The following is a 27,153-nucleotide window of genomic DNA, read 5'->3' on the forward strand; positions in this document are numbered from 1 at the left end:
TTTGGTTTTGTGGGGCTTGGCAGTTGTTGTTGTGTTGGGGTTATTTGTGGGTTTAGTTTTATGAGGAATGGGGGTTTCTGGTTTGGGTGATGCGATATTGGATGCAGAGTGGTTTGTCATTGAACCTGATTGCATGCAGGTAGAGCAGCGGAAATCATCAGTGTAGTCACTAGCCTTCCTGAGCCCTGAGCAACGTAGATGTACCCAGTTTTGGCACTCTCCGCATTGGAACGATCCTCCTTTGCGGGTGATCTTGGTGCAACATACTGGACACATGGAAATCGCCGGACCTGGATTTTGTTCAATGTCTCCGGCTAGTAGGAGGAGGAGACTGAACAGACTCGCCGGAAAATCCTGTTCAGCTGAGAGAAAAATAATGATAGGATAGGGATGGAAAGGGTAGAAAAAGAAGTATACATACGTGAGTCCCCTGCGTGGGGAGTTTGCAGTCCTTGGGTAGGTGTGAACCTGCGTCGACCCCGGTACAAAGAACCAACTGCGATGAGGGCCGGAGATGCTTTCGTTGCAGTACCTGCTTGGATGTTACCGTGTGAGCCATTCCAATCACCATCTTGTGGGTAGGCCCGACACATTCAGGCAGATCAGAAAGGATATCCATGCTCTAGAGGGAGAGGTCCAACGATACAGGAGAGAACCCCTAGATCAACAAGCATATCAAGCAGGTTTGAATAGCATTCACACGGACTTAGTTGCCAAGGCCTTAAGAAATTATAGTGTGAATAAAGTACTCGGAGTACATCCCCCATCTATCGCAGCTGAGCAGCGTCAGCTGCCACGACAAACCAGAGTAGTTTTGGCTCAACTACGCTCGGGATATTGCAGTCGCCTAAATTCTTATTGGGCGGAAATCGATCGCGCCGTGCAAGACATCTGCCCAGTATGCGGCATGGGCCCGCACGACACAGAACACCTTTTCAACTGCCCCGCCAAACCTACCCATCTAACTCCAGTGGATCTGTGGCTACATCCCATCGAAGCAGCCATTTTTCTGGAACGGGAGATAGACCTAGAGCCAGATTGAACAGAGGAACGAACATACAAACATAATAAAAAGACAATGTTACAACAACAACAGAAACGAGTACATCATAATACCACATACCCAGTGATTGAAAGACTTGCTGCAATTCGAATAAAAGCTAAATTCTTCAACATCAGCTTTATTTGTGCTCATGCTCCCACTGAAGAAAGGACGAACAGACAAAAGATATATTCTACGAGCACTTAGAAGAAACATATGACCGTTTCCCTGTCCATGACATTAAAATTATTCTAGGCGATTTTAATGTCAAAATCGAAAAGGAGAATATCTTTGGCCCAACAGTCGGGAATTTCAGTCTCCACAGTGAAACATCTGACAATGGTATGAGGCTGATAGACTTTGCATCTGCAAGAAACATGGTAGTTAGCAGTACCAGATTTAATCATCTCGATATTCATATTGCACCTGGCTGTCTCCAGATCAAAGAACAAGTAATCAAATTGATCATGTTGTAATAGATGGAAGACATTCATCCAGCGTGTTGGATGTACGATCGTTCCGAGGCGCAAACATTGATTCGGACCACTACCTTGTTGCAGCAAAGGTACGTACCCGTCTAAACGTTGCAAATAAAGCACGAACAGACTCAACGCGGAAGTTGGACATCGATAGGCTGCAAACACAACAGATAGCCACAGCATATTCCACTCAACTAGCCCAATTGCTTAATCAAAGCACTCCTTGTCCCGATAACATAACAACACAATGGCAACATATTGCCCACTCCATGCAAACAGCCGCAAAATCCATACTTGGATTCCAGAGACCTCCACAAAGGAATTCATGGTATGACCAGGAGTGTCGTGCTGCTACCGAAGAGAAAAATGCGGCATATAGAGCTACTTTACAATCAGTAGCAATGCGTAGCGCGCGAGAGAGATATCGGGAGAAAAGGAGAGAAGAGAAACGTCTTTTCCGCAAGAAAAAGAGAGAAATGGAAAAGCGGGAATGTGAAAAAATCGAGATGTACAGGAGCCAGAATGAAGTCCGAAAATTCTACCAAAGAGTGAAACATCAAACAGATGGCTTTGGTACAGGCACATCCTCCTGTAGAGACCAGCAAGGTAACAGATACAGATAGCGTGCTCAGGATATGGAAGGAACATTTCTCCAATCTGCTGGTATCCAATAGTAGCGAAGACGATGATACCACAGATCCAATCCCAGAAGATGGTATAGAATGTATACCGCCCGGCCAAGATGAGGTAAAAACAGCAATCAACCGGCTGAAGAATAATAAAGCAGCATGAGCCGATGGCTTAAAACCGGAGGCGATGCGCTGATAAGGTGTATGCATCAGCTAGTTAGCACCATCTGGCAGGAAGAACGCGTACCCGACGATTGGAACCTGAGCATCCTATGTCCCGTCCACAAGAAAGGAGATAAGACTGTATGCTCAAACTATAGGGGCATAAGTCTTCTCCCTATTGCCTATAAGTGTCAGGGATATTGTGCGAACGACTAAAGCCAATGGTCAACGAAATAATTGGACCATACCAATGTGGCTTTAGACGTGGCAAGTCCACCATTGACCAGATATTTACCCTGCGGCAAATCCTAGAGAAGACCCAAGAGATGCAGATCGACATATTTCACCTTTTTGTCGATTATAAAGCAGCATTCGACAGTCCCCTCCGATCAAAGGTATTCCACGCAATGTCTGAATTTGGTATCCCCGCAAAGCTCATCCGGCTTTGTAAGATGACTTTAACTGATACTAGGTCCTCAGTTAAAATTGGAAAGAACCTCTCCGAAGAATTTTGTACCAAAACAGGTTTCAGGCAAGGAGACAGCCTTTCGTGTGACCTATTCAACATTTTGCTGGAAAAGGTAATACGAGATGCAAATGTCCAAAGAAATGGCACAATTTACACCAATAGCCACATGTTACTTGCCTATGCTGATGACATAGACATCATGGGACGATCAGTAAAGGAAGTAACTGATACCTTTAGGAAGGTCGAAGCAGAATCTGCGAAAGTGAGTCTGGCGGTAAACGGCGAAAAGACCAAATTGATGGTGTCGACGCGCAAAGCGTCTATAGAGCTCGGACCAACTGTGGAAGTTGGTACCTACAATTTTGAGGTAGTTAAAGACTTCGTCTACCTCGGCACTGCCATAAACACAACAAACAACATCAGTTGTGAAATAAGAAGAAGAATTGTATTGGCCAACAGATGCTTCTATGGTCTAAGTAAGCAATTTAAAAACAAAGCCACATCTCGTCAAACAAAAATAACACTATACAAAACGAAGACGAGCCTACATTGCGAATACGTGTTCATATTGAAATGCATCCACGATACATTAATTATACGCACCTCAGTCCATGAAATATTTTGCTAACCACAGTCAAGACAAAACCTGAATTAGTGCGTGTTAGAGTTGTTATATCTAGTGAACTAGTTCAGTATCATAGTTCGTTTGCGTATGATTTATTTCATTAAAACAAAGAGAAAATATAACTCATTCGCAGTTCGTTCATACAAACGACCGGTGTCCACTGAACTCTATAATGAACTAGGTCGTTCAAACGAACTAGATTTTGACAACTCTAGTGCGTGTTGCATTTGCGTTCTTTAAAAAAACACACACGAAACACGCCCTAATTTAGGTTTTGCCTTTATGGAATATTAAAAAATTCAATTACGAGTTCACAATTGTTTGCTTCCTCGAATAAACAAAAATTCTTAGCGGTTTAGAAGATATGAGCTTGACAATATGATGATTTGTTCATGCCACGTAGTGTAATTAATCCAGCAAAAAGTTTGCATATAAACATTTTCGTCTTCTAAATCTGCACTTCACATTTTTACGTGAATTCCTATTTATTCTTGCAAGAAGTTGCTAGTTCAGGATGCAGTCTATAGACTAATCTTATTTCTTTCTTAATCAGAATTAAAAATTACATCATAAAATGAAAGCAATTATTTGAAACTTACCTTATTTTCAGTCACTCAAATCTGCATTTCCAATTTACTTCTTGTCTTGTCTGTGTTCCCGTTGGTAAGATTAAATTCTTATATAGTAAACATTCATGTTGTCTCATGGCTAGTGTGTGTAAATATTTAGTAGAATAGTTTGTTGTTTTTACAATTTATTTTATACCAAATTCTAATAGAATTTGCTTAACATTATCTTCGTATAACTTTAAATGTGATTTTTTACTTATTATTAAATACATCATTGGACCATTATGGAGATGAAGTTTAGTAAAGAATGACGCGGCATACCTTTGAAGTTCATGGGGTTGCTCTTTAGATAGATATAATGATATTATTTCTGAAATATCATTTAAATGCTTGCCATCCAAATCAAGACATACAATAAGATTTGGAAATGAATCAAGGAGTTTCAATTGCAGTTTATATTCTTGGGTTTGTCTGTAATGCAAAAAAAAATTGTTTTAAAAGCTACATATCTGGGCAAGTTTCATTAGATAAGGTTTCACAGGAGGCACATTCTCTACTTCATGTCTTAAGATTTTTTACTTTAGTCTAGATTCTTTTATAGATTCACTTTGGCAGTTTTGTTGAGATGTGTGTTTACTTATTATTTTTAAAGTAAGCCCAGATTAATCTCATATTTGTTGTTTTCAAATTAAAAAACAACAAGTTTTTAAATTAATTTACTTTATTGAAAGGCATCAGTTCTCTTAGTTCTTTGTATTGAAACAAAGAACTCTTCCCCAATTTTATGACGACTCGAGCTCAAGAATAAATGTGATCTTTCCCTAAAGTAAATGAATTTTAACTACACCAACTTTAAATACTTGTTGTTGTTGTTTTTTTAATTTGAAAACAGCAAATTTGAGATTAAGCTGGGCTTACTTTTACATTTTTCGCTAAAAAATAAAACACTTACGCTGTAATTTTTTCCTTGCATGAATATTGGGCAGCCTTTTGTAGAAAGTTTTTGAGAAAAGGTATCACATCACTGCAATAAGAAAAACAAAATAATAATGTTAAGAAAATACTCTAAATAATTACGCAAAACACCCCAAACTTACTCCAAACTCCTTTTAGTAATAAAATCTTTGGCACACTTGGCCAATATTTCAAGCAACGAAAAACAACGATTTAATACTAATGCATTTTTCTGGCGAAATTTCTCAACCAACGGTGACCATATCAAATGTACCAATGGTAGCAGGATATTTTCATAATTCACCAGTAAAGGTAAACCACATGTCAAACACTCCAATGATAAAATTTGTAAACGTTGATCAGATGAATTAATGAATTTTACCACTTGTTCCAATATGGATTTAATTATTTCTATATGGCGGGGTAAGGTTTTTTCATCATCACTGGTACCCACATCATCATTGGTTTCATTTGGCTGTTGGGTTTCTGTAACATTATCAGTGGATGTTCTATCACACGATGTATTAACATCTTCTGCAAATTTTGTATCATGAAGCAATTGTAACCATGTTGAGAGCAAATCATTTTCTTCTTCATTTTTATTATCATCAATTTGCATTGTGTTTGCATCATCCAATTCTTTGTTACATGTTCGCAGCCATTTGTCAATGTGTATTAGAAAGGCATTAAACACTTTTAAATAGGAGATTATGTTCTGTGTTTGATGTGCCTTGGAACACTCATTGTAGATTGTTTGAAATATTGTCTCCATATGTGGTAGTGTACTGCGCGATGAAAACTGCAAAATAACGCTGAGAATATCAACAGCTGATTTGCTGTCAGGTGCCTGAAATGGGGAAAATATTGAGTTAACTTACATACTTCTAAAAAAGTCGAGTATAAAGAACTTACCCTCTTTAATAGGGTATTTAAATGATAGGCTATATAGTCTGCATGGCTCTCTACCAATTGGGTAACTTTCTGGAATCTCAAGGCCTTTTGCATGCACACAAGGGCAAAGGTGGCAGCTTTGTAAACAAATGTATTGCTGTGGGCTGGAAAGAAACATTATCATTTTGTTGTATTTAATACATGTTATTTTAGATTCCCATAACGGTAAGATTCCATATCGTCTACATCGTAACGCAATAACAGATGACCCTGAAAGCCCAGCTGATGTCTGTTCTTGCCGCCAAAATACATTTTTGTTTTAAAAAATAATAAAAAAATATTTCACTTCAACCAAAATTATACATCAACAGCTTCTTTATTTTCTGGATAACGTCACTAAATGAACCTTGATCTACAATATTATGATTTCAAATTTTCAAAAACATATTGACTCGACTCTGCAGTTTTGGTAGCAAATAAAATATGCTAATTTGTATATATGCAGTTTCAGATATATCGCTATGGTCGTTGGTTGCTAAGAAAAATCTTTAAAAAATCTACGTTTCGTGGTCTTTTAAATTAACCTTTAAAATCCAATTGGTTTGTGGTATTTGGTTGCTAAGAACAATCTTTAAAAAATCCACAATTCTTGTGGTCTTTGGTTGCTAAGAAAAATCTTTAAAAAAATCCACGTTTCTTGTGGACTTTGGTTGCTAAGAAAAATCTTTAAAAAATCCACAATTCTTGTGGTCTTTGATTGCTAAGAAAAATCGTTAAAAAATCCACGTTTCTTGTGGTCTTTGGTTGCTAAGAAAAATCTTTAAAAAATCCACGTTTCTTTGGTCTTTGGTTGCTAAGAAAAATCTTTAAAAAATCCACGTTTCTTGTGGTCTTTGGTTGCTAAGAAAAATCTTTAAAAAATCCACGTTTCTTGGGGTCTTTGGTTGCTAAGAAAAATCTTTAAAAAATCCACGTTTCTTGTGGTCTTTGGTTGCTAAGAAAAATCTTTAAAAAATCCACGTTTCTTGTGGTCTTTGGTTGCTAAGAAAAATCTTTAAAAAATCCACGTTTCTTGTGGTCTTTGGTTGCTAAGAAAAATCTTTAAAAAATCCACGTTTCTTGGGGTCTTTGGTTGCTAAGAAAAATCTTTAAAAAATCCACGTTTCTTGTGGTCTTTGGTTGCTAAGAAAAATCTTTAAAAAATCCACGTTTCTTGGGGTCTTTGGTTGCTAAGAAAAATCTTTAAAAAATCCACGTTTCTTGTGGTCTTTGGTTGCTAAGAAATATCTTTAAAAAATCCACGTTTCTTGGGGTCTTTGGTTGCTAAGAAAAATCTTTAAAAAATCCACGTTTCTTGTGGTCTTTGGTTGCTAAGAAAAATCTTTAAAAAATCCACGTTTCTTGTGGTCTTTGGTTGCTAAGAAAAATCTTTAAAAAATCCACGTTTCTTTGGTCTTTGGTTGCTAAGAAAAATCTTTAAAAAATCCACGTTTCTTGTGGTCTTTGGTTGCTAAGAAAAATCTTTAAAAAATCCACGTTTTTTGTGGTCTTTGGTTGCTAAGAAAAATCTTTAAAAAATCCACGTTTTTTGTGGTCTTTGGTTGCTAAGAAAAATCTTTAAAAAATCCACGTTTCTTTGGTCTTTGGTTGCTAAGAAAAATCTTTAAAAAATCCACGTTTCTTGTGGTCTTTGGTTGCTAAGAAAAATCTTTAAAAAATCCACGTTTCTTGGGGTCTTTGGTTGCTAAGAAAAATCTTTAAAAAATCCACGTTTCTTGTGGTCTTTGGTTGCTAAGAAAAATCTTTAAAAAATCCACGTTTCTTGTGGTCTTTGGTTGCTAAGAAAAATCTTTAAAAAATCCACGTTTCTTGTGGTCTTTGGTTGCTAAGAAAAATCTTTAAAAAATCCACGTTTCTTGGGGTCTTTGGTTGCTAAGAAAAATCTTTAAAAAATCCACGTTTCTTGTGGTCTTTGGTTGCTAAGAAAAATCTTTAAAAAATCCACGTTTCTTGTGGTCTTTGGTTGCTAAGAAAAATCTTTAAAAAATCCACGTTTCTTGTAGTCTTTGGTTGCTAAGAAAAATCTTTAAAAAATCCACGTTTCTTGTAGTCTTTGGTTGCTAAGAAAAATCTTTAAAAAATCCACGTTTCTTGTAGTCTTTGGTTGCTAAGAAAAATCTTTAAAAAATCCACGTTTCTTGTAGTCTTTGGTTGCTAAGAAAAATCTTTAAAAAATCCACGTTTCTTGTGGTCTTTGGTTGCTAAGAAAAATCTTTAAAAAATCCACGTTTCTTGTGGTCTTTGGTTGCTAAGAAAAATCTTTAAAAAATCCACGTTTCTTGTGGTCTTTGGTTGCTAAGAAAAATCTTTAAAAAATCCACGTTTCTTGTGGTCTTTGGTTGCTAAGAAAAATCTTTAAAAAATCCACGTTTCTTGTGGTCTTTGGTTGCTAAGAAAAATCTTTAAAAAATCCACGTTTCTTGTGGTCTTTGGTTGCTAAGAAAAATCTTTAAAAAATCCACGTTTCTTGTGGTCTTTGGTTGCTAAGAAAAATCTTTAAAAAATCCACGTTTCTTGTGGTCTTTGGTTGCTAAGAAAAATCTTTAAAAAATCCACGTTTCTTGTGGTCTTTGGTTGCTAAGAAAAATCTTTAAAAAATCCACGTTTCTTGGGGTCTTTGGTTGCTAAGAAAAATCTTTAAAAAATCCACGTTTCTTGTGGTCTTTGGTTGCTAAGAAAAATCTTTAAAAAATCCACGTTTCTTGTGGTCTTTGGTTGCTAAGAAAAATCTTTAAAAAATCCACGTTTCTTGTGGTCTTTGGTTGCTAAGAAAAATCTTTAAAAAATCCACGTTTCTTGTGGTCTTTGGTTGCTAAGAAAAATCTTTAAAAAATCCACGTTTCTTGTGGTGTTTGGTTGCTAAGAAAAATCATTAAAAAAACCACGTATTTTGTGGTCTTTGGTTGCTAAGAAAAATCTTTAAAAAAATCCACGTATTTTGTGGTCTTTGGTTGCTAAGAAAAATCTTTAAAAAATCCACGTTTCTTGTGGCCTTTAATTGCTAAGAAAAATCTTTAAAAAATCCACGTTTCTTGTGGTCTTTGGTTGCTAAGAAAAATCTTTAAAAAATCCACGTTTCTTGTAGTCTTTTGTTGCTAAGAAAAATCTTTAAAAAATCCACGTTTCTTGTGGTCTTTGGTTGCTAAGAAAAATCTTAAAAAAATCACGTTTCTTGTGGGCTTCGGTTGCTAAGAAAAATCTTTAAAAAATCCACGTTTCTTGTGGTCTTTGGTTGCTAAGAAAAATCTTAAAAAAATCACGTTTCTTGTGGCCTTTGGTTGCTAAGAAAAATCTTTAAAAAATCCACGTTTCTTGTGGTCTTTGTTTTCTAAGAAATATCTTTAAAAAATCGACGTTTCTTGTGGTTGCTAAGAAAAATCTTTAAAAAATCCACGTTTCTTGTGGTCTTTGGTTGCTAAGAAAAATCTTAAAAAAAATCCACGTTTATTGTGGTCTTTGGTTGCTAAGAAAAATCTTTAAAAATCCACGTTTCTTGTGGTCTTTGGTTGCTAAGAAAAATCTTTAAAAAATCCACGTTTCTTGTAGTCTTTGGTTGCTAAGAAAAATCTTTAAAAAATCCACGTTTCTTGTAGTCTTTGGTTGCTAAGAAAAATCTTTAAAAAATCCACGTTTCTTGTGGTCTTTGGTTGCTAAGAAAAATCTTTAAAAAATCCACGTTTCTTGTGGTCTTTGGTTGCTAAGAAAAATCTTTAAAAAATCCACGTGTCTTGTGGTCTTTGGTTGCTAAGAAAAACCTTTAAAAAATCCACGTTTCTTGTGGTCTTTGGTTGCTAAGAAAAATCTTTAAAAATCCACGTTTCTTGTGGTCTTTGGTTGCTAAGAAAAATCTTTAAAAAATCCTCGTTTCTTGTGGTCTTTGGTTGCTAAGAAAAATCTTTAAAAAATCCACGTTTCTTGTGGTCTTTGGTTGCTAAGAAAAATCTTTAAAAAATCCACGTTTCTTGTGGTCTTTGGTTGCTAAGAAAAATCTTTAAAAAATCCACGTTTCTTGTGATCTTTGGTTGCTAAGTAAAATCTTTAAAAAATCCACGTTTCTTGTGGTCTTTGGTTGCTAAGAAAAATCTTTAAAAAATCCACTTTTCTTGTGGTATTTGGTTGCTAAGAAAAATCTTTAAAAAATCCACGTTTCTTTTGGTCTTTGGTTGCTAAGAAAAATCTTTAAAAAATCCACGTTTCTTGTGGTCTTTGGTTGCTAAGAAAAATCTTTAAAAAATCCACGTTTCTTATGGTCTTTGCTTGCTAAGAAAAATCTTTAAAAAATCCACGTTTCTTGTGGTCTTTGGTTGCTAAGAAAAATCTTTAAAAAATCCACGTTTCTTGTGGTCTTTGGTTGCTAAGAAAAATCTTTAAAAAATCCACGTGTCTTGTGGTCTTTGGTTGCTAAGAAAAATCTTTAAAAAAATCCACGTTTCTTGTGGTCTTTGGTTGCTAAGAAAAATCTTTAAAAAATCCACGTTTCTTGTGGTCTTTGGTTGCTAAGAAAAATCTTTAAAAAATCCTCGTTTCTTGTGGTCTTTGGTTGCTAAGAAAAATTTTTAAAAAATCCACGTTTCTTGTGGTCTTTGGTTGCTAAGAAAAATCTTTAAAAAATCCACGTTTCTTGTGGTCTTTGGTTGCTAAGAAAAATCTTTAAAAAAATCCACGTTTCTTGTGATCTTTGGTTGCTAAGTAAAATCTTTAAAAAATCCACGTTTCTTGTGATCTTTGGTTGCTAAGAAAAATCTTTAAAAAATCCACGTTTCTTGTGGTCTTTGGTTGCTAAGAAAAATCTTTAAAAAATCCACTTTTCTTGTGGTATTTGGTTGCTAAGAAAAATCTTTAAAAAATCCACGTTTCTTTTGGTCTTTGGTTGCTAAGAAAAATCTTTAAAAAATCCACGTTTCTTGTGGTCTTTGGTTGCTAAGAAAAATCTTTAAAAAATCCACGTTTCTTATGGTCTTTGCTTGCTAAGAAAAATCTTTAAAAAATCCACGTTTCTTGTGGTCTTTGGTTGCTAAGAAAAATCTTTAAAAAATCCTCGTTTCTTGTGGTCTTTGGTTGCTAAGAAAAATCTTTAAAAAATCCACGTTTCTTGTGGTCTTTGGTTGCTAAGAAAAATCTTTAAAAAATCCACGTTTCTTGTGGTCTTTGGTTGCTAAGAAAAATCTTTAAAAAAATCCACGTTTCTTGTGATCTTTGGTTGCTAAGTAAAATCTTTAAAAAATCCACGTTTCTTGTGATCTTTGGTTGCTAAGAAAAATCTTTAAAAAATCCACGTTTCTTATGGTCTTTGCTTGCTAAGAAAAATCTTTAAAAAATCCACGTTTCTTGTGGTCTTTGGTTGCTAAGAAAAATCTTAAAAAAACCACGTTTCTTGTGGTCGTTGATTGCTAAGAAAAATCTTTAAAAAATCCACGTTTCTTGTGGTTTTTGGTTGCTAAGAAAAATCTTTAAAAAATCCACGTTTCTTATGGTCTTTGCTTGCTAAGAAAAATCTTTAAAAAATCCACGTTTCTTGTGGTCTTTGGTTGCTAAGAAAAATCTTAAAAAAACCACGTTTCTTGTGGTCGTTGATTGCTAAGAAAAATCTTTAAAAAATCCACGTTTCTTGTGGTCTTTGGTTGCTAAGAAAAATCTTAAAAAATCACGTTTCTTGTGGCCTTTGGTTGCTAAGAAAAATCATTAAAAAAACCACGTATTTTGTGGTCTTTGGTTGCTAAATCTTTAAAAAATCCACGTTTTTTGTGGTCTTTGGTTGCTAAGAAAAATCTTTAAAAAATCGACGTTTCTTGTGGTCTTTGGTTGCTAAGAAAAATCTTTAAAAAATCCACGTTTCTTGTGGTCTTTGGTTGCTAAGAAAAATCTTAAAAAAAATCACGTTTCTTGTGGCCTTTGGTTGCTAAGAAAAATCTTTAAAAAATCCACGTTTCTTGTGGTCTTTGTTTTCTAAGAAATATCTTTAAAAAATCGACGTTTCTTGTGGTCTTTGGTTGCTAAGAAAAATCTTTAAAAAATCCACGTTTCTTGTGGTCTTTGTTTTCTAAGAAATATCTTTAAAAAATCGACGTTTCTTGTGGTCTTTGGTTGCTAAGAAAAATCTTAAAAAAAATCCACGTTTATTGTGGTCTTTGGTTGCTAAGAAAAATCTTTAAAAATCCACGTTTCTTGTGGTCTTTGTTTTCTAAGAAATATCTTTAAAAAATCGACGTTTCTTGTGGTCTTTGGTTGCTAAGAAAAATCTTAAAAAAAATCCACGTTTATTGTGGTCTTTGGTTGCTAAGAAAAATCTTTAAAAATCCACGTTTCTTGTGGTCTTTGTTTTCTAAGAAATATCTTTAAAAAATCCACGTTTCTTGTGGTCTTTGGTTGCTAAGAAAAATCTTAAAAAAAATCCACGTTTATTGTGGTCTTTGGTTGCTAAGAAAAATCTTTAAAAAATCCACGTTTCTTGTGGTCTTTGTTTTCTAAGAAATATCTTTAAAAAAGCGACGTTTCTTGTGGTCTTTGGTTGCTAAGAAAAATCTTTAAAAAATCCTCGTTTCTTGTGGTCTTTGGTTGCTAAGAAAAATCTTTAAAAAATCCACGTTTCTTGTGGTCTTTGGTTGCTAAGAAAAATCTTAAAAAAAATCCACGTTTATTGTGGTCTTTGGTTGCTAAGAAAAATCTTTAAAAATCCACGTTTCTTGTGGTCTTTGGTTGCTAAGAAAAATCTTTAAAAAATCCACGTTTCTTGTAGTCTTTGGTTGCTAAGAAAAATCTTTAAAAAATCCACGTTTCTTGTAGTCTTTGGTTGCTAAGAAAAATCTTTAAAAAATCCACGTTTCTTGTGGTCTTTGGTTGCTAAGAAAAATCTTTAAAAAATCCACGTTTCTTATGGTCTTTGCTTGCTAAGAAAAATCTTTAAAAAATCCACGTTTCTTGTGGTCTTTGGTTGCTAAGAAAAATCTTTAAAAAATCCTCGTTTCTTGTGGTCTTTGGTTGCTAAGAAAAATCTTTAAAAAATCCACGTTTCTTGTGGTCTTTGGTTGCTAAGAAAAATCTTTAAAAAATCCACGTTTCTTGTGGTCTTTGGTTGCTAAGAAAAATCTTTAAAAAAATCCACGTTTCTTGTGATCTTTGGTTGCTAAGTAAAATCTTTAAAAAATCCACGTTTCTTGTGGTCTTTGGTTGCTAAGAAAAATCTTTAAAAAATCCACTTTTCTTGTGGTATTTGGTTGCTAAGAAAAATCTTTAAAAAATCCACGTTTCTTTTGGTCTTTGGTTGCTAAGAAAAATCTTTAAAAAATCCACGTTTCTTGTGGTCTTTGGTTGCTAAGAAAAATCTTTAAAAAATCCACGTTTCTTTTGGTCTTTGGTTGCTAAGAAAAATCTTTAAAAAATCCACGTTTCTTTTGGTCTTTGGTTGCTAAGAAAAATCTTTAAAAAATCCACGTTTCTTGTGGTCTTTGCTTGCTAAGAAAAATCTTTAAAAAATCCACGTTTCTTGTGGTTTTTGGTTGCTAAGAAAAATCTTTAAAAAATCCACGTTTCTTGTGGTCTTTGGTTGCTAAGAAAAATCTTAAAAAATCACGTTTCTTGTGGCCTTTGGTTGCTAAGAAAAATCATTAAAAAAACCACGTATTTTGTGGTCTTTGGTTGCTAAATCTTTAAAAAATCCACGTTTTTTGTGGTCTTTGGTTGCTAAGAAAAATCTTTAAAAAATCGACGTTTCTTGTGGTCTTTGGTTGCTAAGAAAAATCTTTAAAAAATCCACGTTTCTTGTGGTCTTTGGTTGCTAAGAAAAATCTTAAAAAAAATCACGTTTCTTGTGGCCTTTGGTTGCTAAGAAAAATCTTTAAAAAATCCACGTTTCTTGTGGTCTTTGTTTTCTAAGAAATATCTTTAAAAAATCGACGTTTCTTGTGGTCTTTGGTTGCTAAGAAAAATCTTTAAAAAATCCACGTTTCTTGTGGTCTTTGTTTTCTAAGAAATATCTTTAAAAAATCGACGTTTCTTGTGGTCTTTGGTTGCTAAGAAAAATCTTAAAAAAAATCCACGTTTATTGTGGTCTTTGGTTGCTAAGAAAAATCTTAAAAAAAATCCACGTTTATTGTGGTCTTTGTTTTCTAAGAAATATCTTTAAAAAATCCACGTTTCTTGTGGTCTTTGGTTGCTAAGAAAAATCTTAAAAAAAATCCACGTTTATTGTGGTCTTTGGTTGCTAAGAAAAATCTTTAAAAAATCCACGTTTCTTGTGGTCTTTGTTTTCTAAGAAATATCTTTAAAAAATCGACGTTTCTTGTGGTCTTTGGTTGCTAAGAAAAATCTTTAAAAAATCCACGTTTCTTGTGGTCTTTGTTTTCTAAGAAATATCTTTAAAAAATCGACGTTTCTTGTGGTCTTTGGTTGCTAAGAAAAATCTTAAAAAAAATCCACGTTTATTGTGGTCTTTGGTTGCTAAGAAAAATCTTTAAAAATCCACGTTTCTTGTGGTCTTTGTTTTCTAAGAAATATCTTTAAAAAATCCACGTTTCTTGTGGTCTTTGGTTGCTAAGAAAAATCTTAAAAAAAATCCACGTTTATTGTGGTCTTTGGTTGCTAAGAAAAATCTTTAAAAATCCACGTTTCTTGTGGTCTTTGGTTGCTAAGAAAAATCTTTAAAAAAATCCACGTTTCTTGTGGTCTTTGGTTGCTAAGAAAAATCTTTAAAAAATCCACGTTTCTTGTGGTCTTTGGTTGCTAAGAAAAATCTTTAAAAAATCCTCGTTTCTTGTGGTCTTTGGTTGCTAAGAAAAATCTTTAAAAAATCCACGTTTCTTGTGGTCTTTGGTTGCTAAGAAAAATCTTTAAAAAATCCACGTTTCTTGTGGTCTTTGGTTGCTAAGAAAATCTTTAAAAAATCCACGTTTCTTGTGATCTTTGGTTGCTAAGTAAAATCTTTAAAAAGTCCACGTTTCTTGTGGTCTTTGGTTGCTAAGAAAAATCTTTAAAAAATCCACTTTTCTTGTGGTATTTGGTTGCTAAGAAAAATCTTTAAAAAATCCACGTTTCTTTTGGTCTTTGGTTGCTAAGAAAAATCTTTAAAAAATCCACGTTTCTTGTGGTCTTTGGTTGCTAAGAAAAATCTTTAAAAAATCCACGTTTCTTATGGTCTTTGCTTGCTAAGAAAAATCTTTAAAAAATCCACGTTTCTTGTGGTCTTTGGTTGCTAAGAAAAATCTTAAAAAAACCACGTTTCTTGTGGTCGTTGATTGCTAAGAAAAATCTTTAAAAAATCCACGTTTCTTGTGGTTTTTGGTTGCTAAGAAAAATCTTTAAAAAATCCACGTTTCTTGTGGTCTTTGGTTGCTAAGAAAAATCTTAAAAAATCACGTTTCTTGTGGCCTTTGGTTGCTAAGAAAAATCATTAAAAAACCACGTATTTTGTTGTCTTTGGTTGCTAAATCTTTAAAAAATCCACGTTTTTTGTGGTCTTTGGTTGCTAAGAAAAATCTTTAAAAAATCGACGTTTCTTGTGGTCTTTGGTTGCTAAGAAAAATCTTTAAAAAATCCACGTTTCTTGTGGTCTTTGGTTGCTAAGAAAAATCTTAAAAAAAATCACGTTTCTTGTGGCCTTTGGTTGATAAGAAAAATCTTTAAAAAATCCACGTTTCTTGTGGTCTTTGGTTGCTAAGAAAAATCTTAAAAAAATCACGTTTCTTGTGGCCTTTAAGTGCTAAGAAAAATCTTTAAAAAATCCACGTATTTTGTCGTCTTTGGTTGCTAAGAAAAATCTTTAAAAAATCCACGCTTTTTGTTGTTGTTGTAGCAGCATATAATGCTGGGTTGGCAGCCGCTGACCGAAACACTTTTGGTTTCGGGTCAATCCGGTACGTAAGAACCCGCTGCCGTGGGATTGACGCTTTTTGTGGTTTTTGGTTGCTGAGAAAAATCTTTAAAAAATCCACGCTTTTTGTGGACTTTAGTTGCTAAGAAAAATCTTAAAAAAAATCACGTTTCTTGTGGCCTTTGGTTGCTAAGAAAATCATTAAAAAATCCACGTACTTTGTGGTCTTTGGTTGCTAAAAAAAATCTTTAAAAAATTCACGTTTTTTGTGGTCTTTGGTTACTAAGAAAAATCTTTAAAAAATCGACGTTTCGTGTGGTCTTTGATTGCTAAGAATCCACGTTTCTTGTGGTCTTTGGTTGCTAAGAAAAATCTTAAAAAAAATCACGTTTTTTGTGGCCTTCGGTTGCTAAGACAAATCATTAAAAAATCCACGCTTTTTGTGGTTTTTGGTTGCTAAGAAAAATCTTTAAAAAATCCACGTTTCTTGTGGTCTTTGGTTGCTAAGAAAAATCTTTAAAAAATCCACGTTTCTTGTGGTCTTTGTTTGCTAAGAAAAATCTTAAAAAAAATCACGTTTCTTGTGGCCTTTGGTTGCTAAGAAAAATCATTAAAAAATCCACGTATTTTGTGGTCTTTGGTCTTTAATAAATCTTGTAAAAAATCATTCAAAAATCACGTTTATTATAATCTATGCTTACCTTAAAATTGTTCAGATATCCCTGTTTACTGTGGACTTTATTTGACCCTATACAACTTACCTATTTTCAATAGAACCTTATGCAATGATTGAAATACATAACTATCAAATCTTTCGCCCACATACAAAGCACAGTGGCCCAGACAGTCCATGATGATGCAAGTGTGTAAAACATTGAACTCAGCATCGGCGATGGTAACACTGTTTTCATTTAAATCTAAAATTATATTTTCATTTGGACATTTTTAAAATCATGGTTTTTATTTAAAACATACCTTCCGTCTCATCATCTGAGTCACAATCTTGGGTACGAATTTCCACAGCAGATTCATAAAGCCCCGGGGTTCGATCAACAAACCACTCTGTGTTCTACGAGAAATAAATAAATTCAAAAAGTGACATTTTCATAAGTTTTGTTACACAATTTACCTTGTGTCTCTTAAGCTTTGTTACATTATCTGGTTCCAAAGACAAATGCCAATGTTTATCATCCAACACCTCATCTAATAGTTTTTTAACAAAATCCAAATCACTATAACGAAATGTATTGTCTTTTTCCTTAGCCGTTGATAACCACAACAGAGTTAGAAATATTTCATTTATGGCAGGATTTTGTTGGTGTAACATATCCATTAGATGATCTGTTATAATGCGATTTAAAATTTGTATACGACCCACTGTGCTGCAAATATCCTGTAAACATTTGACACATCTTTCGGAGGAGATATTTCTAAAATTACGCCATGGTAGCTTGCTGGCTTCAATGAAATCGCAATCAATATCCATGGTGCGCAAAGAATATTCTTCGACAAGGAAATTAAATGAAACATTCAACTCCAAGGCCGACAACAGACACATACAAAACATTTCCAAATTTTTGGGTATGGATAGAAGTAATTGCAACTTGTTTGGACTCAGGGACTTAAAATATGCCTTGAGAAATATAAATTCAGTGTATTGTTCTGATTCATCACCTCTTTGTATGATACGTGGCAATTTCGTTAAATGTTCATCGAAGAGTAATTCAGAGTTTTCATCAAAAATTCCACAATTTACGTTTAGTTTTTGTATTTCATCTATACAACTGCAGCAAAGTTTTCGTATGTGAACATCATCATCTTCGGTAAAGGCTACAACATTTTCAAGCAGGAAAACAAAATTCTCTTTGAGATTATTATAGGCACAATTCTGTATTAGCAAGCAACACATTTGGGCATATTCCTGACGTATTTTCGTGGACAAATGTGATCTTAAGATATTTGTTTCTGTAAATATTATTCGCAATTTTTTAGATGAAGCCTGTACCCATTGTGCAGTACGACCATCACTTTGCATTTTCTTCATACGTTCTTCTAATTGTTCACGATTCTTCCGGATGGCCAAAATATCATCATCATTCATCAATGAATCGCTGGAATGTGTTTGATAGCTTGAGATAAGCTTCTTAAATGCATCCACATCATATTTTGCGTGTATTACATCTTCCATTGTTTCTTCATAGATGACGCAGAGGATACGTCCCAAAGCTTTTATGGAATTCTAAAAAAATCGAGTTATAAGTTATGGAAGAAGTTCTCTATCCTTCGAAGTACTTACAATTTTGATAGTCTCTCCAATTTTATCATCTGATAATGATGTTTTATACAAAACTGTAACAATTTTGGGTAGGAATATAAACAACACATTTGCCACCTGATTACGCAGAACAACATCCATACGATCAGCTTCATCATGCACATAAAATACTATCATAAGACATTCCAATGATGCAATGCTAGGAGTATAAGAAAGATAAACGACACAGTCTATAAAATTAATTTCAATACTTACACAAGTTTTTTATATCTCTCATTCTCAATGAGATCGACCAATGTTAAAAGAATTTGTCCCAAAATCATTGATGAATCTTTACAGTAGAATTGTTCCAACACATCTGTGGTAGAACGTCGCAGGCATTCAGCCATACATTTTACGGCTGCCAATTTGATTTCTTCTGAAATGTTTGATCTCATCACAGCTTTATCACATTCGCGAATTTGTTTTATAACAACTACCAGCATAGTTCGTAGTGCTGTTAACTCTTTCAAGTAAATTTTAGATGTCACAAGGGTTATGCATTCCAAGCAACCAGTTCTCAGATCTTCATTGGCACTGAAAAGGATGGGCAGAAAAACAGTATCAATAAACGTGGATTTTTTATGGTTTTAGGATGCTAACAAAAAAAATTGTTTTTTTGTTTTGCCTTATTAAGGCGAAGGTCATTTTTAGAGTGATATTTGAATTAATTCTCTTTCGAGTTGAGCTATTTAGACCTAATAGGTACATTGAAAAATTAGGAATCCACCGAAGTCCCACACATTCAACCACTATGCTACGTTTCACGGGTGGTTAGACCGATCATCAGGCATATTGAATGGTGTTTTTTAGTGGGTGGACGAAGGCTAACCCAACCTTTACACATGCCAGTGACAGTTCGAAAAATTCAATACATACACAATATTTTACTACCACAATTACATTTTTTGAATTGTCGACTCCACTGGCACTAGATTTTTACCCAACCTTTACACATGCCAGTGACAGTTCGAAAAATTCAATACATACACAATATTTTACTACCACAATTACATTTTTTGAATTGTCGACTCCACTGGCACTAGATTTTTCATGCCAGCAAAATTTTGAGCTGGCTGCCAATGATATGTCGAAAATGAAAAAAGAGTTGCCGAGACTATTTTTTAATCCATGTACATTTTTGTTTCTTTTAAGAATGCAAAGATTTAATGCATATTTTCAAAAAGATTAGGAAACACAAGTAATACGTCTTGGTAGCTGCAATATATTAGTGGTTAGTAAAGACATAATTTTGATGTTTTTCATGCAAATATAGGTTGATAAATAATTTCCCCTCTGGAATTATACAATATTGAAAAGGCGGCAATACCAGATTCATTATGTTTATGATTGAAAACAATCTTTTTAAAACGAAATAAAATAAAAAGTAATAAAATATGTTGTGAATTGTGTTTTTAATCTGAAATATAATGCACTTTTGTGTGTTAATGCGGCTTAAAATAATTTTGAAATTGAACTTGCACTGGCATGTGTAAACACACAAGAAAACTGCATGCCAGTCGAACACTTTTTCGGCATTTTCGAGTATAATACATGTACTCAATTGGCACCAATTCACTGGCATGTGTAACGGAAGTGTAAGCTTGGAGACTAGCATTTATATCACAAATCATTCGAAATTTGTATATTCGAATTATTTATTTATTTTAATGTTAGTCATTTACACTTCCGTTACACATGCCAGTAAATTGGTGCCAATTGAGTACATGTATTATACTCGAAAATGCCGAAAAAGTGTTCGATTGGCATGTAGTTTTCTTGTGTGTTTACACATGCCAGTGCAAGTTCAATTCCAAAATTATTTTAAGCCGCATATAACACACAAAATTGCATTATATTTCAGATTTAAAACACAATTCACAACATAATTTACTATTTTTATTTTATTTCGTTTTAAAAAGATTGTTTTCAGTCATAAACATAATGAATCCTGTATTGCCGTCTTTTCAGTATTGTATAATCCCAGAGGGGAAATTATTTGTCTACCAATATTTTCATGAAAAACATCAAAATTATGACTTTATTTACCACTAATATGTTGCAGCCACCGAGATGTATTATTTGTGTCTCATAACCTTTTTGAAAATATGCATTGAATCTTTGCATTCATAAAGCAAACAAAAATGTACATGGATTAATAATAGTCTCGGCAACTCTTTTTTCATTTTCGACATATCACTGGCACCCAATTGAAAATTTTACTGGCATGAAAAATCTAGTGCCAGTGGAGTCGACAATACAAAAAATGTAATTGTGGTAGTAAAATATTGTGTATGTATTGAATTTTTCGAACTGTCACTGGCATGTGTAACCCAACCTTTAATTCCAAACCTTTCCTATAGTCCGACTTGGCTGGTAACCCTATTTTTCAATGCTTTATTACAAATACTAAGGCAGCTTTTTTCCACCTTTATTTTATTTGTTCTTCTGTATCAGAAGATTTTGATCATCAATATTTGTCATCGGAATGACAAGTTGATGGTGGCTTAGAACGCTAAGACGCCTGCAACCGTGTCACTTGGTTGTTGGGGTCCCAGGTTCGAATCCCAGCCTGGCTCATGCTGAAATTGTTTTTAAACATTTCAGTATCAACCAAAAACTAAGAGAAGCGTGTATTCTTAAAGGCTGTTGGGAGCAAACCAATAACACAGTAAACGTGGATTTTTTAAATATTTAGGAGCAACCAAAGACCTCTAAAGCGTGGATTTTTAAAAATATTTTTAGGAGTAACCAAATATCACTAAACCGTGGATTTTTTAAAAGATTTTTAGGTCCAACCAAAGACCACTAAAACGTGGATTTTTTAAAAGATTTTTAGCAGCAACCAAATATCACTAAATTGTGGATTTTTTAGACGATTTTGGAGTAAGCAAAAGTGATAAGATTCCTTAATTAATAGTGTTACTTACTTGCTTAACTCGTCCAATTTTAGCACTAAAGGAACGAGTATATGAACATTAAATATATTCATTTGCATCCAATTAAATTGTACCAATTCATTTTCCAATTTGGTTAACGTTTCTTTGCTCGGTTTGCGTAAAAATGTATCCAAGGCCGGCTTTATAGAATTTACAAACGGCTCCAATGAAGACATTTTCATGGAAAAGAATTTCTTTACTTTTGATTTGATTCCCGCTTAGGAGATGAAGGATAAATCAATCGCCTTAGACCGGACCGGCTCTTATAACTATCAACAGCTGATGTTTGTTTACAATCGCATATTTTTCATACCTAAACTCCATCAGTTCAAAGTGAATGTCTTTGTTTCCAACAAAGACATAAGCTTTGTTCCAGAACTAAAAAGTTTTTACAATTTTTACGACTTTTACACATTTTCCCGAAAAACCGTTCCCGTACGCAAAAAAGTTGTAAAATGTTCACTTCTCTTTAAACAAAAATGGCGCTGAATTACGCTCTCTTTAAAAACTTTTTACTCGACAAATTTGAGCGTGTAAAAAATAGTAACATGGTTTCCGGCGTCTGATTGGCTGGTGCGGCGACTTTGACGCTTGTTCCATTTTTTTGACGTATTTTCCATTTTTCCGTTCCCGAACTTTATCAAAAAACTTTTGTGTGAGAACAATTTTTTACAGTTCTCTCTTTTACGAGTTTTATTATTAAAAAGTACGGGAACGAAGCTATAAATACAACAAGATGATATTTTGTTATCATCCTTCAGTGAATGGCGTTTGACCTTAACATAATAGCTCTGTTCCTTTACGTGCAAGAATCATCAAGTTTTACCAGTTTTTACTGGAAAGGCGTTCCTTTAAGGCCAGAACAGAATCAATCGTCGCTTGTTTGCTTGCTTCCCAAATGTCAAATTATAAAGGAATGCCAGAGCCTCCTAAAGGAGGACGCAGGCGGATTTGCAAAGAAGCTCTGGCATTCCTTTATAATTTGGCATTTGGGGAAGCAAGCAAAGCAAGCGACGATTGATTCTGTTCTGGCCTTTACTTCAGACGCCATAAAATTCATATGGGAGCAGTTTACAACTTTTCCCGGTTTTACCATTTTCAAAAGTAAAGGAACAGACCAAATAGGTGTGTCCTTTTCATGGTACAAATACATAGGTAGCCGCATCGGCAATTGTTGGCAACATAAGATGTCAAAATTTGACATCAATTCAATGCAATTGACACATTATGTTACCATCAGCTGGCATGATAATGCTACCTGTATTATTGTACCATGGTCCTTTTACTTACCATGGTACAATTAGTTAGGTAGATGCATGGTACAATAAGAAAGGTAGATGCATCGGCGAATTGCTACAACAAAGCAACTTTTTTTGTAATGTAAACTGTCAAAATTTTCGCAAATGGTCTCTTTTGTCTCTATTTATCGCTTGTGTTTGTCTATAAAGTGTAGACATGCTATCTCTTACTTACCGAATCATATTGTTTTTTGCATGGTACAATTACTTAGGTAGATGCCTCAGCCCAGCTGATCGAATCTAAAACGTCAAAAAACTAGGAATTCGATATGAAAAATCAAAACAAAAAACCATATGATTCGGTAAGTAAGAGATAGCATGTGTTCACTTCACTGTACAAACACAAGCGATAAAAAGAGACAACAAGAAACCAGTTGGCGAAAATGGTGACAGTTTACATTACAAAAAAAAAGTTGCTTTGTAGTAGCAATTCGTCGATGTGTCTACCTAAGTAATTGTACCATGGTTTTTTGTTTTGATTTCATGGCTAATTCCATGGCAGAACTACCAGGTAGTGGTATCACACCAGCTGATCGAATATGAAAAGTCAAATCCCTTTATAAAAAAATTATTTTTGTTGTAATTTTCCCAACAACATAAAGAAAGTTTTGACATAACATATTCAAAATTTTACGATGCCACTACCTGGGTAATTGTGCCATGGCTAATTCCTAGTTTTTTGACGTTTTAGATTCGATCAGCTGGGCTGAGGCATCTACCTTTGTAATTGTAGCATGTTTGTAATTGTGCCATGGTACAGACCTATTATTTGGTCTGTTCCTTTACTTCTGAAAATGGTAAAACCGGTAAAAGTTTAAAACTGCTCCCATATGAATTGTATTGTGTCAGAAGTAAAGGAACGCTTGTCATGGTACAAATACACAGGTAGCCGCATCGGCAATTGTTGGTAACATAAGGTGTCAAAATTTGACATCAATTCAAAGCAGTTGACACATTATGTTACCATCAGCTGGCATGATAATGCTACCTGTATTATTGTACCATGACGCTTGTCCAGTAAAAAGTTGTAAAACTTGAAGATTCTTGAACGTAAAGGAACAGAGCTATTGTCTTCTTCTTGATCGTCTTGGTCGTTTTTGTTTGTTTTTAACCGCATACAGAACAAGGTTTATTTTGTTTTAAATTCTAATCTAAATAAAAGTTTATGCAATTCTCTTACCTCAGCCGTCCATTTTCCAGTGGAACCATGAAACGCATCTGTCTGTTAAAACCAATGGAACCCGAGCATCAAACGATCCACTTAAATCCGGGCAAAAATATTATAGGACGCCAAAAGGAAACGGGCATTAGGGATGGAAAATGCTCGAGGAAGCAAGTTCAATTAGATGTTGATATGGAAAATGCCAAAATTAATCTAAAAGTTCTAGGACTAAATCCATGTGGTATAAATGGTTTGATGGGCCTTCAACATACGCAGTGTGAGCTGCAACATGGTGATGTATTGGAAGTAGTCTATGGCAGGCATCCATTTGAAGTACATTTTAAACCACCTCCAGAAGTTGAGAAACCTCTTGCATCATGTAATAAGGAGAACATGGAAGTAGATGCACAAGGCGAGGAGGAGGAGGATCCCATTGAAAAAGAAAATAACGAGGAAGTTGTAATTGACGAAGAAGCGTTACAAGAAACCACAGCAGACTCTTGGAACGATGTTGAAAAAGGCAAAATGCTGGTATTTACCAGTAAAGGAGTTAAAGCCTCGGATAAAATCGCTTCATATGATATGGATGGCACAATAATTAGAACAAAATCTGGCAATGTCTTTCCTAAAACTTGCGATGATTGGATGCTTAACTATCCGGAGGTTCCAAAGAAGCTGAAGTGTCTAAATGAGGATGGTTTTAAGATATGCTTCTTTACAAATCAGGGTGGTATTGCCAAAGGAAAAACAGATTTAAATGAATTTAAACAAAAGATAAAACAAATTATTTCCAAACTACAAGTACCTGTGCAGGCATTTATAGCCATTACAGATGGTTATTATCGTAAACCCTTACCCGGTATGTGGGAACATTTAGAAAGACATTGCAATAACGGTGTGCGCATTAGCAAAGAAAAGAGTTTTTATGTTGGTGATGCTGCTGGACGGCCCGAAATTGGTAAAGGAAAAACAAAGCGACGAAAAGACCACTCTTTGGCAGATCGTTTATTTGCCCAGAATGTAGGATTGAAATTTTATACACCTGAAGAACATTTCTTAGGGATGAAAAAAGAAGAATGGATAAGACCAGAATTTGATCCCACAAAAGATGTGGAAAGTTTATCTCAGTTGGAACCGAAAGATACTAAATTACCCGCAGACGAATGTGAAATGATAATTATGGTCGGTTTACCAGGATCAGGTAAGTTTGGAATATTATCCTTTACATTATTTTCAGCGTTCAATGTTCACAAATCTATTTTCTCTTTAGGAAAATCACATTTTGCAAAGAAAAATCTCGCATCTTTAGGTTATACCGTAGCAAATGCCGATACAGTTGGCAATGTTCAGGCTTGTTTAAAAATGTGTGAAAATGCCTTGGTCTCATCTAAATCCTGTGTGGTAGATAATACAAATGTTGATGTGGAAAGTCGAAAGAAGTTTATAGAACTATCGAAAAAATTCAAAGTTCCATGTAGATGTTTCATAATGAATGTTAGTGTGGCCCAGGTTAAACACAATATAGCGTTTCGTCAGCTAACCGATGTCAAGCATTCTAAAATTAATGAAATGCTTTTAAATATGATGAAAAAGAAATTTACACAGCCCCAGCTGGAAGAAGGATTTACGGAAATTGTAAAGGTCAACATAAAACCAACATTTGAACGTGATGACTGGAAACGTCTTTATACTATGTATTTAGTTGATAAATAAAAAAGGCAAAGTTAATCAATACGAGATTTAATTTTTGGGAATTTGTTCATCTTTCGAAAATGGAAATGTTTGCAACACTTATACCAATCACATATTGGTTAATACATTAATTCAGTCTAATGTAAAAATTCGTTTGGCTATATCATCAATTAGCCAATCGACGGCATTTAAAAGTTTTTCTCCCGTAACAGCACTCACACCAACCACTAGCCAATGATGTGTGGTAATGTTATCCAATTGTAAGCCCTAAAATTACAGAATTCAATTAGTTGTAGGTATTGAAAATACTTTCAAAGTTGTGTACCTACCTCCTTTATTTCATTTGCAGTCAATGCCCCTGGTAAATCTTGTTTGTTGGCCAACACCAATAATGTTGCCCCAGCTAGTCTTTCTTCTTGTAATAAAATCTCCAGCTCTTGTTTACAAGTCTCCAATCTCATTCTATCTGCACTATCAACCACCCACACCAAACCATCAGTACACTCAAAATAATTACGCCAATATGAACGTAAAGATTTCTGGCCACCGACATCCCACATGTTCAATGTGTAACCATTGTGCTCCAAAGTTTTTATATTAAATCCCAGTGTTGGTGAAATGGTATCAATGGGTTCTCCATTAAAACGTTTTAAGATTGTTGTTTTACCGGCATTATCCAAGCCTCTGCAAACAAAAAAGGAAAACAAGAAAAAACATGAAAGTGACTCACTCATCTATGACAACACTCACTCCCATTCATCAGTTAATTTTGTTATTTTAGGCAAACGACTTACAACAATAATATTCGCATTTCTTTTTCCTTTTGTCTCATTTTCTTTAAAACTGTTAAGAATCCCATTGTATTAATTTATTATTTTTTCAATTAACTATTTTAATTTATAATTTTGACAACATCTGTGTCGAATGCTGTTCGCTTTGTTTATATTTCTTATTAGAAGCAGAGTTGCCAACTCAAAGTCTTAAAATTAGATCTGGCAAAAAATCGATGGCACTATCGATAGTATCGACAAGAAGCTCCAAATTTTCCTTTATGTTCGATGACAAATCATGAGTTGAATCATGGGTGCAAGTATGGTGAAATAAGAAGGTGTTACATCAAATCATACCAAACGTCAAAATTGTTCACAATAACGTATTACTGTGAATTGCTTGTTAAGCTGAGTACACATTGCCAGTTTTGATTGACAGCTTTGTTGGTGCTTGCTAGTTTGGCCGTTCATTTTTGTCATTCATCATGCAACCACAGTTGCGCATATGCTATAAACACCTGAAATTCAGGATTTCGTGTAATCCAGTGGATTTTGGAGCGCAAGTGTAAACTTGGCATGAGAAGGTGTTACATCAAATCATGCAAAACGTCAGATTTGCTCACAATAATGCTTGTTTATACGGGTGACGTAGGGGATGGAAGATACCAAGGAACGGTCCTGACCGGTTTTAACATGGCAAAGCCCAGGATTTATCTTGGTCCCTCTTTCGTCTCAAGTGGACACTGACCTCCCCGTGGTGTCACCTGGGGAACTGCCTTTAACACCCGTTAAAGGTAGTGAGCTAACATGTGCCGCGCGTTCACCCATAAGAACGTTCAAAACTTGGGTTTGGGCGTCGGGTTAGTAACCCTCCCCTAGAAAAAACAGCCTACTATGAAACAAGTAAGAAAAGCGTTAAGTTCGGTCGGGCCGAACTTTTTATACCCTCCACCACAAATTTCAGCCATTTCGGTGGATTAATGTGGCCACTACCTTCAAAATACCGAAATTCGGAAGGTACCGTTCTATGGGGGCTATATGATGGCGTGGACCTATACCTACAAATTTCTGGGGGAAAGTTTTATACGCCTAAAGAAGACTAAATACCAAATTTCAGCCATATCGGTGTGATAATGAGGCTAAAACGTTCAAAATATCGAAAATCGGGAGATATTGTATTATGGGGGCTATATCAACACGTGGACCTATATAAACATTTTATGGTAGAAATGTTTCTTAGCCTCTGGAAACACAAAATACAAAGTTACAACCGATTCTTTGGTCAAATGGGTC

General features: G+C 34.6%; 3 protein-coding genes across 6 annotated transcripts; 1 reads left to right on the forward strand and 2 right to left on the reverse strand.

Moving 5' to 3' along the window:
• Positions 1 to 4,143: 4,143 nt before the first annotated feature.
• Tti1 (Telo2 interacting protein 1) lies at positions 4,144 to 21,658 on the reverse strand. 2 transcript variants are annotated; one of them, XM_073960127.1, is made up of 10 exons: positions 20,930 to 21,658; positions 18,216 to 18,536; positions 17,982 to 18,159; positions 16,815 to 17,924; positions 16,661 to 16,754; positions 16,447 to 16,602; positions 5,842 to 5,984; positions 5,073 to 5,776; positions 4,928 to 4,999; positions 4,144 to 4,446 (listed from the first exon to the last, which is right to left on the reverse strand). In XM_073960127.1, the coding sequence occupies exons 1-10, from the start codon at positions 21,118 to 21,120 to the stop codon at positions 4,161 to 4,163; spliced, it is 3,255 nt and encodes a 1,084-aa protein (XP_073816228.1). In that variant the 5' UTR covers positions 21,121 to 21,658; the 3' UTR covers positions 4,144 to 4,160. The 2 variants fall into 2 exon arrangements, with proteins under 2 accessions (XP_073816228.1, XP_073816229.1); XM_073960128.1 differs by lacking the exon at positions 20,930 to 21,658 and adding an exon at positions 18,879 to 19,034.
• Positions 21,659 to 23,242: 1,584 nt separating this feature from the next.
• PNKP (Polynucleotide kinase 3'-phosphatase) lies at positions 23,243 to 25,126 on the forward strand. 3 transcript variants are annotated; one of them, XM_073960131.1, is made up of 3 exons: positions 23,243 to 23,363; positions 23,437 to 24,599; positions 24,669 to 25,126. In XM_073960131.1, the coding sequence occupies exons 2-3, from the start codon at positions 23,444 to 23,446 to the stop codon at positions 25,109 to 25,111; spliced, it is 1,599 nt and encodes a 532-aa protein (XP_073816232.1). In that variant the 5' UTR covers positions 23,243 to 23,363; positions 23,437 to 23,443; the 3' UTR covers positions 25,112 to 25,126. The 3 variants fall into 3 exon arrangements, with proteins under 3 accessions (XP_073816232.1, XP_073816233.1, XP_073816231.1); XM_073960132.1 differs by having other exon boundaries at positions 23,250 to 23,363; positions 23,422 to 24,599; XM_073960130.1 differs by lacking the exon at positions 23,243 to 23,363 and having other exon boundaries at positions 23,370 to 24,599.
• Positions 25,058 to 26,047, reverse strand: Arl2 (ADP ribosylation factor-like 2). Its single transcript, XM_073960136.1, has 3 exons — positions 25,885 to 26,047; positions 25,420 to 25,774; positions 25,058 to 25,357 (listed from the first exon to the last, which is right to left on the reverse strand). Exons 1-3 carry the CDS (start codon positions 25,947 to 25,949, stop codon positions 25,223 to 25,225), a joined length of 555 nt encoding a protein of 184 aa, XP_073816237.1. The 5' UTR covers positions 25,950 to 26,047; the 3' UTR covers positions 25,058 to 25,222.
• Positions 26,048 to 27,153: the final 1,106 nt, after the last annotated feature.

Source organism: Musca autumnalis, unplaced genomic scaffold, assembly GCF_047663935.1.
Source record: "Musca autumnalis isolate F117 unplaced genomic scaffold, ASM4766393v1 scaffold_1, whole genome shotgun sequence".
Taxonomy (NCBI): Eukaryota; Metazoa; Arthropoda; class Insecta; order Diptera; family Muscidae; genus Musca; species Musca autumnalis.